The sequence below is a fragment of the Cheilinus undulatus genome, linkage group 3, assembly GCF_018320785.1.
Source record: "Cheilinus undulatus linkage group 3, ASM1832078v1, whole genome shotgun sequence".
NCBI lineage: Eukaryota > Metazoa > Chordata > Actinopteri > Labriformes > Labridae > Cheilinus > Cheilinus undulatus.
In genome coordinates, this window is record NC_054867.1 from 43,590,243 (window position 1) to 43,606,749 (window position 16,507).

Sequence of the window (16,507 nt, forward strand, 5' to 3'; positions counted from 1 at the left end):
CCCATAAAGATCGGGTACCAAGTAAAGTCACCAAACACCAAAATCATAGTGTGAGTTTATTAACCGTAGGGTATTTTTACCTCATCATAAGCAAGTGTATGGTCAGTTTCTCATTCACAAAGAGGGAATTTTGGAGGACAGCTGGTGCTTATTAATAGCTCAGCAGGTCAGAGTGGGAGAACGTACAACCATCATGTGAATTTCTGTGACGTTGCATTAATCACCTAATGTCAGGATTCTTCTGTTTATTCCAAAAGTCTTCTTCCCTGATTGTTATTATTTGTGGATTCTGCAGCTCTGAAATGTTCTCCATTTTAAAGTTTTATCATCAGAAAGGAGTAGAACATAAAGTATTTATTCAAATATAACTGACGAGTCAAAGAGGCTCTCTAGACATCTGATACGAGGAGATAACACAGAGAAGAGTTTTCTAAGACAAGGGTGCCACCAACGTCAGCAAACAGCTAATCCCTGTCTGTGTTATTCCACATATCAAGATATGTCAATGTCTTGGATAACAGATGGGATTCATAAGAGTGACATTTGTTTTCATGGGGGGTGAAATGAGCTGAATTAGGTCAAGATGATTGTATGAATGGGGTTTAGTGATTGGAAACCAGTTTTCAAAGTACTGCACCACCATAAACAAAACAACCTAGAAGTCTGTTCAGTCTTGCAGACCGTCAGCTAGCACAGCAGTTCATTATCAATCCAGCCTCTGTATTTATAGTCCATTATCTTGCGTTATTTTCTTCAGTGTTTACATATTTCTGTACAGCTTTTTTTCTCTAGCCAGTATTAATCAAAAGTGAAGATTTAAAGTGACAACGAGAGCCCCCCCCCCCCCCAAAAAAAAACCAAGATCACTACGGCCTCACATTTTATAAGGTCACAGTGACCTCTGGCCTCCAAACTTTGATCAATCATCCCCCCTATTTCCTCCACAATCTAATGAGTTAAACATTGAACTATTGAAGACATTTAGGTTTGAAGAAAATCTGTCAAAGCATTATTGATATGTTGCATTCACAAGAATGACAGGCTGACAGAAATGCCCCTAAACAACTCTTCTGGCCTCGGCTATGGCTGGCTTGAAGGCATAACAGTGTTTTATACTTGTGAAAGCGTTCATTATAGTAGATAGATACCCCAGTAAATTTAACCAAGTCATTACAAAGCTGATTATAAAATTATAGTGACAAATATTGTTTTGTAAAACATTTTTAAGGTGCAATAGTTAAAAAAATGACAAATTATTCATATTGTTCAAGTCCTCAATCCCTACAGGTTAATAATTATGCTAAAAGTTGACCACATTTGACTCTGGGGTCATGGGACTGATGTGACACAATAGTTTGAAATGTCTAGGGCAAATTCCCTGTGTGGTGTTGTTTTGAAAACCCAGTTGAAATGGAATTTGCTTCCATCAGCGCTCCATCTGGAGCAGCCATGTGGTCCACATACCAACCACTCATTCACACAAACTGTACCGTTTTGTTTGTGTTGTGTTTATTCAACTCGAACAAATGTGAGAAATGTTTCTGCCGCATGGGCATGACAATGATGGTCTGGCTTTTGGTTGATCCTTGTGTCAATCCAGTCTAGACTTTAAGACCTACACCTAAATTTCACAACAACTATGCCGCAATCTAAGACTTGATTTATGTCACTCCTTCAGTGTCCTCTGTTGATGCTAACATGATGAGTAGAGTGTTGCATTTGAATTGTTTGGAAAGTGTTTTGCTTCAGTACCTCTGTGTGATCCATTTCTGTGTTGGATATACAGAAACTGATTGATCATGGAGTTTATTGAGGGGAGTAGGGGGTTCTACAAACTGATCAGGGTGATTTTCAAAACACAGATTTACGAACAAGCCATGGAGATCTGCAGGCCCATACAATCCTTCAAGGTGAAGGTTGCTTTGGTGGCTGCTTGACTGTCCAAGAGGACATCCACCAGAAGATCCTCGGCTGGGCTCACGAGTATGCCAAGATCCTTGTGGAGCAGCTATAGCACGCTCCCATCCCAAAACAGCTGAGCCCACAGGAAGTCGTCCTGCATGTGGTCCGCAAAGTCCTGCATGCACTTTGGGTGCTTTAAAAGACCAACTCCAGTGATCCAGCATCACCAAAGCCATCCTGGATGGAGTCTTTCCTTCATTGTCCACCACGCTCCATCAGGTCGCCTCCTCTCAGTCTTCAAGAGACATCTTGGCCCGCTCCGTCAAGGGAAGGTGAGGCAGAAGTATCCAGCTGAGTCTCTGAGGAAGAAACTCAACAGGTTTGAGGTTGGGGTGCTGAAAATCATCACAGATATAACAGTGGAACACATCTGGGCCAAAAAACTCACACAAACATAGACCCTGATCAACCTCCAGTCTTCATTGCTAATGTGGAGCCTTAACCATGCCCACAGCCAGACCCTGCTGTTTCCACAACCTCCCTATACTCTGCCAGCCGAACTTCCAGTCATGGGTCCAGTCTGGGGGCAGTGAGGTTGGGGAAAAGCGGTCAGGCCAACCAACAGACTCCTTTGCTTGGATGCCATCCCACAACCTCAAGATACCCTGCCAGCTGAACCTCCACTTACAGGTTCAGTCCTGGTGGATGAGGTTGTGGAGGAGCAGCTATTCCAATCCTGTCAGGATGATCATGAAGAGCCTTTAACAGGCCAACCAACAGACTGCTGCTGTGACACTGTTGCTACAACCTCATGATACTCCTGGGGTGTAAGGTTGTGAACAAGCAGCCAAACCAAGAACCTGAATCTCTCAAGATGCAAGGTCTTCCATTTCCTTCAGCTTATGCTGATGAATGTATTGCCTTCAATCGGACTGTTGAGGAAGAGGCTTTGTTCCCTCAAACTCCAAGCCTTGCTGCTGCAATGCAGTCGCTCCTTCCTCCTGATAACCTGACATTTGAACCTAAAGCCTTGGTTTCAGTCCTTGGGATAAGATTTTGAGTCGGCAGCAAAGCAAAGAAGTCTCTATTTTGTCTTCACTAATGAATAAAGAGCCTCTACCAGTCTCTGCTGAGGAGAAAACTAATCAGCATTTAGCCCAGAACCACTGCTTCGGTGCAGCTTATCACACCTACTAGCATGGCTTAATAATAGGTTACTGTCTTTAACATTTCTAACACACACTCAGCAGCATTTTCCCTCTGAGGTCATGCCCTAGGGTGAAAAGTTAAACTGCGGTTGTCTAAGAGGTGAATGACCTATCACTGTGTTCACAGTTAAATTGATATAAGAAACCTGTCTAAAGACCACATTCAGAATCTGGAAGCATATTGTGTAACCTAGCACTTGATATTAACAAAAGCTTACATTAGCATTCAGCCACTTCCAAGCTAGCAAGCTAGAAGAATTTACTCATTTCACCAGCTTTGATTCGTCCGATACGTTGGTAAATCACACAAAATTCTGAATATCTTCAGTTGTTTATCTTTTAATCAGTGTTAATTCGGTATAGTTGTGTACTTGTGAGAACTGTGGGATTACTGTGTCCTAGTACAGCCTGAATGAGCAACAGTGTAATGTGAAATAGCCAGACCTCATGACTGTACCCTGACACTATTTAACAACATTCACACAGCAGTCATTCTCCTCTGATGACACGTTCAGGGTGTTGTCATAAAAATGAAAATGTCTCGTCACTGTGTTGCAGGTTGCACGTCATAAAAATGTTCAGAAACTTAGTAACACGTGTATACCATTAGCAGGGTATTTGTGCCTCTGTCATTATACTAAGCAGTAGAAAAGGTGAAATGAAAATACCTACATAACAGGTCTGAGTAGGATGTGGTTGAATGCTTATTTGCTGGCCAATCAGTAAACTGTAAAATCAGCTGATTTATCAGATTCTACTCATTTTTTGATCTCCAAATGGCATTAGATTATGGGGAATTATGAGCATAAACTCACTCCTTATTTGTTTTTTCCTTAGTTTTCTATAACTACTAGAATGAATTTGTACAATAGAAGATAGAATATTATTGTATAAGAAGTAATCCAAGCATTCCTAATACCCAAAGGGACTGCAGCAGTGTGGTTACATGTCATACATGTTGGTGCAAAGACGGGAGAACAACAGCAACAAAAATACTAATGCAGACTGTCACCACAGCACTAAGTATCTCACCATTACTTGTCAATCATACTGAGATTAGATTAAACACCTCTTTGTGTTTCACAGACTAGTGCAGGCTTTTTGCAATATCATTCTTGCAGTGCCGGTGTCCTCCTTCTCAAAGTAGTTTTGAATATTGCTATACGTTGTTATATGTTGTTTTGTAGGGAACATTTTACCATGAACTGTTTTTATTTGCCTTCCACACCTACTGGCAGTCTGTCACCTCGTTGGTTTTCAAAAATGTACTGCATAAGGGAAGGGCGTCCTTCTAAGAACATTCTTAGCTAATGAACATTAAACTAGGTTAGGCATGTTGCTTAATCTTGACTCATCATTGTAGCACATGCAGTAGGTCCTCTATAAGCAGCGCTTTTACCATACAAAAGACAGACATTCACACACATAGCATAATTCAAACCAGTAAAACTTTTAAACATTTTCTTGTGAACATTTTGTTGTTGCATATCCTGAAGCTTATTTTAAGTTTCTGAACTTCTAACGCTTAACCAAAACCTTTTATACAACAGACTGTTCACCCTCCCCACGGAAGTTTAATTTGAGTTACTGCACGTGATTTGGTATGAATAGGGTTGATGATTAATGTTTATAGTATCCCTTATCTGGTTCCTGTTTTGGCTTCACCTATTCTAAGACTCTGTTTACACCTTGAATTACCATCCTTGCTTGGTATTTAGATACCAGGAGATAATCCTTAATATAAGGCGTGCATGCACTTCAGTGTGTGCTGACAATCTGATATCCAGTACCTCAGGCTCTGTTTGTTGTTGCATTCATGATGTGTTTTGGGCATTTGGATACCAAGCAACTGTACTTAGCACAATGGTTCTCACTGGTGGGTTGGGACCCAGTAGCAGGTCACTGGGCTGTTTTCAGGGCACCATGAACTGGTGCATGAAGGAAATTGTTGCAAAATATCAAGTATGTGCTGAAGCTTTAGGTGGACATGTATCTATATATTATATGTTTTTTCCTCTGCAGGACAAAGAGTAAGATCTGGTTGTTTTCTAAACTTATCTATCCTGGATTTAAATATTAGAAGAAAGCAATTTCTTATAATGTCTTGATTTCTTGAGACTTGTTATGAAGCAACTGAAATTTATGTTTCAGTGGCAAACAGGGTTAAATAAAAGTGCAGTCTTTGATCTGTCACATTTTGTTCCAGTAAAAGTCAAAGGCGCAGCATTTAGTATTAAATTAATTGTAGTGGTTGAAATTGTTTGATAAATTTGGGCCATGATTTCAGTTTGAGTGGTGGTGGGTCCCTTAACTGGGCCAGTTGAGAACCACTGCTTTGGTACATTAGCCTATATAATGAACTATCATTGCATCCTCTGTGACAACATGATGTCAGAACTCCTTTGCCTAGCTCTTAATCAAACAGCAGCCTAAATATTTTCATGGCTGTCTTGCCTTGGCTTGGTATCCCCACATGCTGCGTGCAGTGATGCCATTGGCAATACGAATTATTTGGGGGTTAATTAGATATGAGCTGAGAGGATTGTAGTGCATCTTTAACAGCTTTTCTCCCTCATGTTTTCATAAGCATGCTTTGAAATGACACAGTGAAATACTTTTAGTAAATGTATCTTGTGAGGCTATGGTGAGACTGAATTAATTGCTCCATTCCAAGAGGAGTCCGCTCTTCACTCTTTTTGTGAGCGCTGGGAGCCAGCTCTGCTACCAAATGATGAACTGTTTGAGCTGATAGTCACTGTTATTAGTGAGCTGAGAGAAATGGTCATGGTTTTTAGAAGAGCTGTAATTTCCATCACTCCAGGCAAGGCTGGGCTGACATAAATAAAGCAATGCTTTTTGTTTACCAGCAGAATACAGGAAATCATGTCAGTTGACGGGGTTGTCTTTAATGTTTGCCGGTACTCCTGGCATCCTAGTTCATGCATGTATGCAGTCTGAGCTGCAGGTACCAAACCATTTTCACTTGCATTGAGGTGCATCTACACAGTGCATTATGGATTACTACTTGGTATTTGAATACCCATCATGGGTGTCTGCTTATAGAAGGTGGTCAGGGATGCCTTTTTATAGATTACTTTGGTATTGTAGATGCTCACACACACTGGTATGCATTAAATAATCTGCACTGGCCTGCCACTAAGCAGAAAGTTTTTTTTTTTTTTAATTTATCCAGCCTTGCTTGCCATTTTTTGTCTTGTCAATGGCAGTACCCAACAAGTTGTAGTTACTAAACAGCATAGCACCATTTCGTTTCAAAGGATGTTTATGACAAAATAAGGGAAGAAAGCTGTTAATGAGGCTAGCCACTTCACGCGTCACTGCAAGTGGCTTTACTGCACATGACATGCAGAGATACTCAGCCTCTAGCTAAGAGGATCAGTTCCACTTTAACAGAATTTCTCACTTAGTTTGTCATAAACATGTTTTAAAGTGAACTGACAAACAATCTTGTGAATAAACCTTGTGAGGTTTTGGTTAAATTGAAATTAATCTTCAGTTCAAGATAACAAATGACCAGCAAGGCCTCGTTTAGCCTGAGAGACACGCAAATGATGTTGCGGAATAAGAGGCGGGCAAGAAAGTTTCAATTGCAGGTCATCTCTGGAGACCTACAGTGGTGTGAAAAAGTTTTTGCCCCCTTTCTGATTCCTTGCTTTTCAACCAAAGTACCTGGAAACGAGGAACTAAAAATGGTTCTTGTGGCCCACTGATGTCCACATTTCCACCAGGGTCTAAAGTCCCAGGCAAGTTAACAAATCAGGCATCCTGATACAGCTAGGTTTCAGGAAGACAAAGTGAATCAATACAATTTTGTGATATCAAAATACTTACTTATGAATATTCAGCTGCCAGAGATCTAATATTTGACAGACCAGATGCAATTTCTGTGGGGGGGGGCAAAAACTGTATTTGTAGTTTTGATGTAACACAGTTTTTTTAGTTAAAAATACACCTTTTGTATTTATATATGGAAATATTGTAATGAAAGGTCTGAGTCAGGGGGACAGCCAAGTCCCTATGATGTATTATTAGAATCATATCAAATGCTTGTGAAGGCACTCTCTCATCCAGGTCATAGTTATCCAAAGCTTGATCCAAATGGGGCATCTGGACTTGGTCAAGGTTTTTGGAGGCATATCATCTCTCCTCTGAAAGGGAGACATGGCAGTCAACCATTGGGATGCTAATGATCTGCATTGTCATTTATGAGTCTGACCTAGTTACCTATCAGAAATGTTCAAGCTCTAAACTTTAACAGGCTCTTCATGGGTTATGTTTTTTTTCTATTTCAGGTAAATTTAGACCCCAGTTCCTGTTGTCAAAAAGTAGCGAGTTCCTTAAATGATTCCAGCTGTAAAAACAACCTAATGTTAATGCAGAGTGCTGTCAACTTGATATCCATTTGCCTCGCATGGATGTTAGTTTAAAAAGAAACAATCTAAGAATCTTGAATTACGAAATATCTGGTAATCATACATTTAGATTTAAATGTTAAAAATAATATCTTAATTGGCTTAGGAGTTCTCTGTGTCAAATCCTGCAGAAAAGCGTAGAACATTCTACAAAAGACTTGCAGATGCATCATCCCCTGTTGCACAATAGTGTAGAGCCTGCCATGTATCTGTAGGACAGGAGCCTAATGGTATGAAAAACCACATATCAGATGAACCAGTTCCACTCCAAACATGAGCCCTCTTGTCTTTGGTATCCACCCTGTAATTTTATTTGGTACAGTGAACTCCTGCACTCCCACCTGCTTACATTTTATTAGATGATACTTTCAAAAACCCTTCAAGAAATTCAATGTGCTTCTTTTTGTTCTTGATTGACAGGAGATAAGCTGTGTTTGCCTCACCACATCACTGCTCCTCTTTTCTTTGCATTCATCTATCAAAGGTGATTTAGTCAGATCTCTCCTCTGGCAAAACCGGATTTTTATGCACACAGTTGCTTAGTCACATGGTTGCGTTCAAAGCAATGAGGGCTTTACTAGGACACCTCAACAGTGGAAAATGAGGGAGGGGTTGAAACTCTTCAGCTCCCCCTCCCACATTTCTCCTGCTGAAGGATGGTATGAAGGAACAAAGGCAAACAGAGCTTATGTAAAGAAAAGCAGGATATTCCTTCCTGCATTTAAAAAAAAATCTGCTTTTAGCACTATTAAAAGTTTTACAGTGCACAGACTTTTCAGACAAAGCTCCCATATTAAACATAATAATTATATATCATTCAAGCATGTCCAGGTAATCAGCTGTTCAATGTTACAACATGTCAAGACAGAGGTGATGTAACGATGTTGCATGATGGCTCATAAATCTTTGTTCTGACCTCTATTTCAGTTTTGTAATATTACATCTTCATACAAAATATATCTTGTAGCTATCATTGTTAGATTAGTGCATTGAATTAAAATGTAAAATTCCCCCAAATTGTTCTTTGGTCTAGTATAGGGCTTGGAACTTTCCACTATGACCAGATAAAATGCACGTGAGTAGAAAAGACTAGAATCCCTCCTAATGATGTCATCCCATTAGTACACTAAAGCTTAAAGTGAACCTAATGCCATTATTAACTTAGCCCACTGACTTTCAATGGCACCAAAACCATAAAAAAAAAAAACTAAGGTAACACTGCCATGTTTCCACTTAAAAACATAAGTTTAAGCACTAAATGTGTGTTAACAAGCATTTAATGACACTCTTTTACTGATATTCTATTTAAAAATTGAAAGTGATCCTCACACAATGGTTTGTCTCAGTCTACAGCCGTGATCATCTTGGCCGTGTATGATTGGTCAAACATTTGGATTGAACGGTACACTGTCCAATAAAATGCGGGGATTGTCATCATTAGCCAATCATTTAGAGTATGCAAATTTCCTAGACGTTGATTGACTCTCAGGCAGTTGTAGTAGGCGTGAGCCCGCCCTCCGGCTGAAACCTCAATGGAAATTTCCACTCTCTCGGCAGTTGCTATAATAGAGGAAGCACCCCGGCCGCCTGGCTATATCAATTGAGACGACGGCTCGGAACTATCTTGACGAACAACCAAAAGACAATCTCTCGGTAAGTTACATCTTTGGATTTGTGATTATTTAGTTGTTTTGACATTATAACGTGGTTAAATAGCTTTTTATAACATCACTGGTTGCTTTTAGAAACGGTTTTCGGTCTGAATGGGTAACGCTATCTAGTTAGGCACCGCCTGCTAACCTAACCAACCGTTAGGAATGAAACTAGGAATAACGGTTCTTAACCGTTTAGAGACAAATCTGTAAATACATGGTTTTTCTTTTAATATGATTATATCCCTTATATTTAACAGCTACTTCTCATTAAGTCATCTCAGCATCTTTATTTAGAACACGGAACAGTTTTATATTTGCACCTAACGAAGGGCTATGCATTGACTTTATTCAATGAAACATCGTGTACAGCAAAGTTAGCGTTATTTTGGCAAAAGCCGTTGAATTACTTGGAGTTTCAGCTGTAACGTTAGATTAACATCAAGAATGTATGAAAGGCGCTAAGCGCCATATATGGTAATCCGGTATGCGAGCGAGACCCGCCCACTGGTAGTAGTACTCAAATTACAACAGAGCCGCCGCATCATGACCTCGTGAGTCTGAGGCACCTAGATAAGTCAAAGCCCCTGCTGTGTTTGGGATAAAGTTCTGTGTACACAGTCTGAATACTCAGGAACCTCCATATCTGTTCTGTGTTAGGTAACTTGTTCATTTTTGTCTGTCTAGGAATCTATTCACTGACTGAAGTACTCTCTTGGATCTGCACTTCTACCGTTTCTCTTCTATTTTAACTTAAATCAAAGTCATCATGTCTCAGCAGCAAATCAGGTGAGTGTCATACATCCTGTTTACTCCATGTAATTAATATCATTTAATTTTAACAATTGACAGTAGACATAAAATCATAATATTTCAACAACTTTGATTTACAGTTTATTTTTCAACAAAATGCTTAATATACCCTTGTTATAGCCACTAGTCTGACTAATTTGCTATTTATAGGGTTTATTGACCTTATGGAAAATTATGACACTTGAAGTTAATTTTACTTAAAAAGACTGAGCCAGAGACTGAACAGGAAAACCTCTTCAGTAATTTTGGATTCAAAATTAAGTCACAACCTGCGGCTTCAATTGGTATTCTGTCATCGAGCTATCATAAGGATGTTAGTACGTGTCCACTTGGATTGAAGGATGAAAATTTGGATGAGAAAGAATTAGAGCACTTATTATAGATGGAAAGGTAGACACTTTATTAATCCAGAGGGAAATTCAAGGATTAATAAAGTGTCTATCTGCAATTATGCCTTTAATGTCATTCTAATTATTTTACAGTTCAAGACCAGTTCTTCAATTTTAATCATTGCTATTCTTCTCTGTCCTCTCCTTACAGCCTCCCAGCCAAGCTCATTAATGGAGGTATTGCGGGTATTGTCGGGGTTACCTGTGTCTTCCCCATAGACTTGGCCAAGACCAGGTTACAGAATCAGAGACAAGGCCAGCAGGTCTACAGGAGCATGTAAGTATTTTTACTCTGTTGTCTTAAATGACATCACTCTTGCTTCCCAAATCTCATGGCATTACGCCTACTACCTCCGTTTGTAATCCAGCACTATTCCTGCTAATCTCTCAATGACACATGCAGGACACCAGGATCAAAGAGTAGTATTAGCTGAATTCCTCACTCAATGGACCATGATCAGTGTTTGTCATTCCTCTACACTGAGCTGGTGTAATGTTTTCACATACCTGTGAAGGATGGAACTTTACTGCCCCATTTACTCACACAGCCAGCCTCATAGTTTTATATTTAACTGTCAGTATGATAAATAACTGGCCCTTTCTCTAAGTATGGGTTCCTCTGAATAATTAAAAAGTTCTTTTTTAATAAACTAACACAAACAGTTGACACTAAAAACCTTTTTCCTCATTTTTTTCAGGATGGACTGCCTTGTCAAGACAGTTCGATCAGAAGGTTACTTTGGAATGTACAGAGGTAAGATTAATGCATATATTACTTTCATTAAGCAGTAGCCTTTCTGTGTAGGAAATGATTGGGTAAAGTCTTTTTTATTTTAACGTTAATCACAACTAGGGACATAGTCATATGGGTTCAGATAACTTTGTTCTGAATGCATGGGTTGCTTGCCTAACTTAAAGATAAAGTGAACGTAATATGGAGGGAAGTAAGTGGCATTAGCTGCAAAATGGTTGATTCCTGTTCATTTATGATTGATTTTAAATAGAAAAGACAAAGTTGAAATCTTGTGGTTGTAATTAAAATGTGAGGTAAATTGAGACCTCTAGTCTGGGTCTCTGCTTGTGTGAGGAATGCTGTTTGTTTGCATCTGTGTTTTTCATATTACAGACTTGGGTCCCCCTGGGATAGTGAAGGCTAGCCGATAAGGCGCAGCCACGCTGGAGGCAAATCATTTAATGGTTCTTACAATATTGCTCTATTTAAAACTATAGGCACAAGTTTTTGTTTCGCCATCTCATTTGTTCTGTAATGTGACTTCTCATTAAATAACTTCTTGGCTGTCTCTTTACTGTCCTGTCAAAATTTTGTAGATCATCATCTTCCTGACTTTGAATTGTGTCTTTGTGGACTTTGGTTGATCTTAAATAATGTGTGATGACCTGAAGTTAATTTATACAGTTCAATATTTAAGTCTACCTAAAGTCTGCATACGCAGTACATTGTCAAATTCTTATTCTCTTCTTTTGCTAACATTCATTCATTTTTCTTGATTGAAGTTGTCTTTAATTTACTTCGTTGTAAAGCCTTTCAATAGACTCACAGTCTTCCTTTTCTTTAAGTTCTCCCTACACAATGAGGGCCTTGTTTTCTTTAACTGGCTCATTGTTCTTCATAGACTGTGCTTCTCTCTCTGGATGTCATCCCCTCCTCTTTTCTTGTCTTGTGTCTCAGTTTGGCTTGTTTGTCATTTTCCTCCTGCTCATGTTTTTTTATGTGACTTATTTTGATGTAATCCCCCTCCATCATCATGACTCAAGCTACTTTAAATTGAACATTTTTATCTTTTTATGTTAGTGATGCAAAGGACTTTATATTTTGAATTCTGTAATGATAGTGGTGGGGAATGTTTTTTATATGTACTAAACAAGATCTTTATGGTGACATCAGTAGTAAATGTGCTCATTTTTCTCCTCAGGTGCCGCTGTAAATTTGACCCTGGTCACACCAGAGAAGGCAATCAAGCTTGCTGCTAATGACTTCTTCAGACAACACCTCGCCAAGGATGGGTAAGAAACATTCTCTAAAGACATCAGCATTAAAGGAAATGGCACTACTGGTCAATTGTGTTTCAAAAAATATATTTCTCCCTCTCTGTTAACAGAAAGGGGCTGACAGTGTTCAAAGAGATGTTGGCAGGCTGCGGTGCAGGCATGTGCCAAGTCATTGTCACTACCCCAATGGAAATGCTCAAGATACAGCTACAGGATGCAGGCAGAGTCGGTGAGGAGATTACGGAGTTCATACTGAGGATTTTCTGTTTGCTTTTTGACTTAGTTCACCTTTCACAGCCCAGTTGGCATTTTGTTTGAGTATTAACTTGTTTTGTCTTTAATCCTCAGCGGCCCAGCAGCAGAAACCAGTCATGATGGCTCCCACCAAGCTTGTAGCTACCAACACCATGCTCAGCCGCTCCTACAACTCAGGCATGGTAGTCACAGCACCACGAGCTGTGTCTGCAACACAGATCGCAAAGGAACTTCTCCACACACACGGCATCCAGGGGCTCTACAAGGGCCTGGGGGCAACACTAATGAGGTAAAACTCTAAATTCCCCCTCTGAGAAGACCAATGCTGACCTGTTGGACCAGTTACACTTGTATAAGGTTTCAGGTTTGTTTAATGTTTTTGTTAATTTTTTTTTCAGGGATGTTCCCTTTTCTATCGTGTACTTCCCCTTGTTTGCCAACCTGAACAATCTCGGCAAACCAAGTCCTGGGGAGGCATCTCCTTTCTATTGGGCTTTCCTCTCAGGCTGTGCAGCTGGATCAACTGCTGCTGTGGCTGTCAACCCCTGTGATGGTGAGTATAGTAAGCCATGAAGTGCTCTGGTTGAGAAGTTTCAAGGCTTGTGTGTTTCTAGAATAATTTTTAATGCTTACTCTGTTTGATTTGCAGTGGTAAAGACCAGACTACAGTCACTGAGCAAAGGGTCCAATGAGGAGGCTTACAATGGAGTTATGGATTGTGTGAGGTAAGACGCGTGAGCTTTTCATTGTTGAATAATAACTGTTTTCTGCTTCTATACTTGTGTGTAAATAAAACTTTCCTTTTGTTTCTCTACAGTAAAATTATGAGGAAGGAGGGACCTTCTGCTTTCCTGAAAGGTGCCGGCTGTCGAGCTCTTGTCATCGCTCCTCTGTTCGGCATCGCGCAGGTTATGTACTTTGTTGGCGTTGGCGAGTACATCATGGACAACGTGCCTCTAGGCCTCCTCTCACCATGAGAAAATCATCACACTCGCTGGATATGAGCAGGACCTCTGAGAGCAAAGATGGTGGAACAACTGGCAGCTACTAACCACCAGTTTACAGCAAAGAAAGTCTTGTCTGATTGGGTCAGAAAGGCTTCAGGGTGTAAAGACCAACTGTGTCATCTCCTGTACGGTCTAACTGTTCTGTTGCACTTGAACACTTTGTGACTTATCCAGTAGGCAGTGGCCCATATTTGCACTTGAAGCAGTTAGCCTTACCGGGCTGTGGGACTCAGAGTTGCAGTGTTATTCTCTTTCTGTCCCTCTAACAGCCCTGCTGTGTTTCCCTCTGTGAGGGAGGGAGTTCACTCCATCAGAAACAGACCTTTCTGTGTTTCATATTATTTTGTAAGTGAATGTTAGTTTTATTTCAAAAACAGCTGCTTGCAGTACTCTTAGTATTTTTTTCCTTCATGTTATCAGCCTTTACGTTAATGTGACCTCAAATGGAGAACACACGGGGCACAATTTATTTCAAAGGGACATTTTTTTTAGTTTTTACAAATCTATTCAACTACAACTTAGAAAAAAGTTTAGTTTGAGTGATCATGAACCTTCCTACTAACTTGGGACCACATACATTTGCCAAACCATTAGCAGTGTCCTTTAGATACTTGATATTAACCCTACAGTTGTTGAGTAGTCTGTGAACTTCAATCTTTGTGTGTTTTATCTGCAAAAACTTGAGATGCAACCATGCACATTATATATGTCTATTTATGCACATGACCTCACATTGAAATATCCATACCTACAATCTGACTCGAAATATGTTTGGTTTATGCCTTAAAAAAGATCGACATTTCTCTTTGGCATTCTACCAGAAAAAGCATTACTACTGTGACTGTAATCATGTGAAAGATGACTGTTATCAAATTTTGTATTTGTCATGGCTTTTTGTACATAAAATGTATTAAAAGATTTGTAACTCACTCATTTTGTCTTTGATTTATTAATGATTTCAATAATGTACTAAAGATGTAGGGGACTAATCTTAAAGCTAGTCACAAACGGAAAGTTTTAACTGCAGAATGTTAATATTTAACATCTTCTATAACAAACATTATTACTTATAGCTGTACACACTTGGAAGCCTTAAATAAGCAGGTATGAATAAAGAAAGTGTTGTGAAATATGGTAGCTTTCAGAAACAGTAGTTATACTGCTCACCTTTTGTGCAATAAAAAACAGAGCCAGAGGGAAATGGCTTAAGGAGGCATTCTCTAGCTGCATTGCAGTCCCCTAAAATTGTGTCCACTTGTGTCTTATCCTCCTACCAGAGACACACCTAGATCCACAAGGAAACAAAGCAAAGGTGCGAGGGAATAAGGAAATATGCTTGACCACACAAGAAACATCCATTAGGATGCATTCAAAACATACTGACGGTATCATGATAGGAGTGAAAACCATGTCTCAACATTCAAAGCTGTGCTTGGAAACTTCAAGTCCAAATTCGTAAGTAGGTCATCTGAATCTAAAAATCTAGATATGATCACCCCTTTCAGCCCAAACTAAACACCAACAATGTTTCTGATATCCCAGAAATACTGGAAAAACAGTCTAAAGACTTTTGTATATTTCCTACAAAATACCACGCAGATCTTATTCCTTGTTGAAATTTCACTCCTGTCATTGCGCTGTCTTTGTCTTTAATCATGTATTTAGTGAGGATGTGAACCTGTGTGTCTGAAAGAGGGAATACCACAGTATATAAAATAATTTGAATCAGAAGTATTTTCGTAGAGTAAAAGATCATATTTGAGTTTGTTGGTTTTCTCTTTACTTTGGTAGCAGCAGTTTAACAGAACTGTCTTTTACCACTGATCCTCTCTGTGTTTGCTGAGCTTTTTAACCACATCCTGTCTTCATCAGGTGCAGGATCTCAATGTGTCTAAGCCTAAAGTAGGTCAGAGTGCCACTTGCACAGAGGATTCTGTCAAGGTGGTGTAATACTGTTTCTAGAAACTCCTGATTCATGGACCTTTCTGTCTCTGTGACCTTAAAGTTACCACATTGCCTGACTCATTAATGCAGTGATGCTATCTGAATGAGTTTTAGACAAAACACCAGCCATAGTAAACATCACACTAATCTCAAATTCCCATCAGCCTGAAATGTCTTATCTTGTTCTGATAGATATCACTTACCTCTGAGAATGGGGGTGAGTTTTTCTTGTTCCAGTGAAGCTCAGTGTTAAATGACTTTCAGGCAAGATTTCCTTTTTGGTGTGGCATTTACTTCTACAGAAGTTGTTTATCTGATGGGTCTCAGTTCCATGTGACTTTTATACTTGTGCTCTCTTCAGTGGTATAAGCCCAAAAAAGACTCAAATTTTCATGTGAATTCCTTACAATTAAGGTGGACAGAATTTGTGAAATGCAGTGCCCATAAAAAGTATTACCACTTGGAATTTATTACCTTTCTGTTGATTTTTTAAAATAAATCATGGTTAATATAATTTGGCTTTTTTATTTTTACAAAAATTACAAAAAAATATTTTAAATGTCCAAGTGAAACCAGAAGTCAGTATTTTGCAGATGCACCTTTAAATACAATCACAGCACTGAGTCTGTGTGGATAGGTCTCAATCAGGCTTACACATCTGGACACTAAATGCTACCCCATTCTTCTTTGCTAAACTGCTCAAGCTCTCAGGTTGCACAGGGATTCAGTGCAAACAGCCCTTTTCAAGTCCACAAATTCTCTATTGGATTGAGGTCTGGGCTTTGATGCGGCTGCTCCAGAACAGTCACCTTGTCTTTAAACCATGTCTGTGTAGCTTTCACTGTATGCTATGGGTCAATGTCTTACTGGAAGATAAAGTCGTAGTTCTCTTGC

At 39.4% G+C, this 16,507-nt stretch overlaps 1 protein-coding gene across 2 annotated transcripts; it reads left to right on the forward strand.

Moving 5' to 3' along the window:
- The first annotated feature begins 9,080 nt into the window (after window positions 1-9,080).
- On the forward strand, window positions 9,081-14,598 carry slc25a55a (solute carrier family 25 member 55a). Of its 2 annotated transcripts, XM_041783335.1 has the most exons (10): window positions 9,081-9,196; window positions 9,883-9,984; window positions 10,549-10,674; window positions 11,096-11,151; window positions 12,332-12,422; window positions 12,518-12,636; window positions 12,756-12,951; window positions 13,061-13,215; window positions 13,312-13,387; window positions 13,480-14,598. In XM_041783335.1, exons 2-10 carry the CDS (start codon window positions 9,965-9,967, stop codon window positions 13,637-13,639), a joined length of 999 nt encoding a protein of 332 aa, XP_041639269.1. In that variant the 5' UTR covers window positions 9,081-9,196; window positions 9,883-9,964; the 3' UTR covers window positions 13,640-14,598. The 2 variants fall into 2 exon arrangements, with proteins under 2 accessions (XP_041639269.1, XP_041639270.1); XM_041783336.1 differs by lacking the exons at window positions 9,081-9,196; window positions 9,883-9,984 and having other exon boundaries at window positions 10,589-10,674; window positions 11,524-12,422.
- Window positions 14,599-16,507: the final 1,909 nt, after the last annotated feature.

Bases quoted from the DNA above. Each gene is read 5' to 3' on its own strand.
- slc25a55a (XM_041783335.1), top strand. From the start codon at position 9,965: ATGTCTCAGCAGCAAATCAG. The intron at 11,152-12,331 runs GTAAGATTAATG...TTTTCTCCTCAG, and splicing joins TTACTTTGGAATGTACAGAG to GTGCCGCTGTAAATTTGACC. The intron at 13,216-13,311 runs GTGAGTATAGTA...TTTGATTTGCAG, and splicing joins GGCTGTCAACCCCTGTGATG to TGGTAAAGACCAGACTACAG.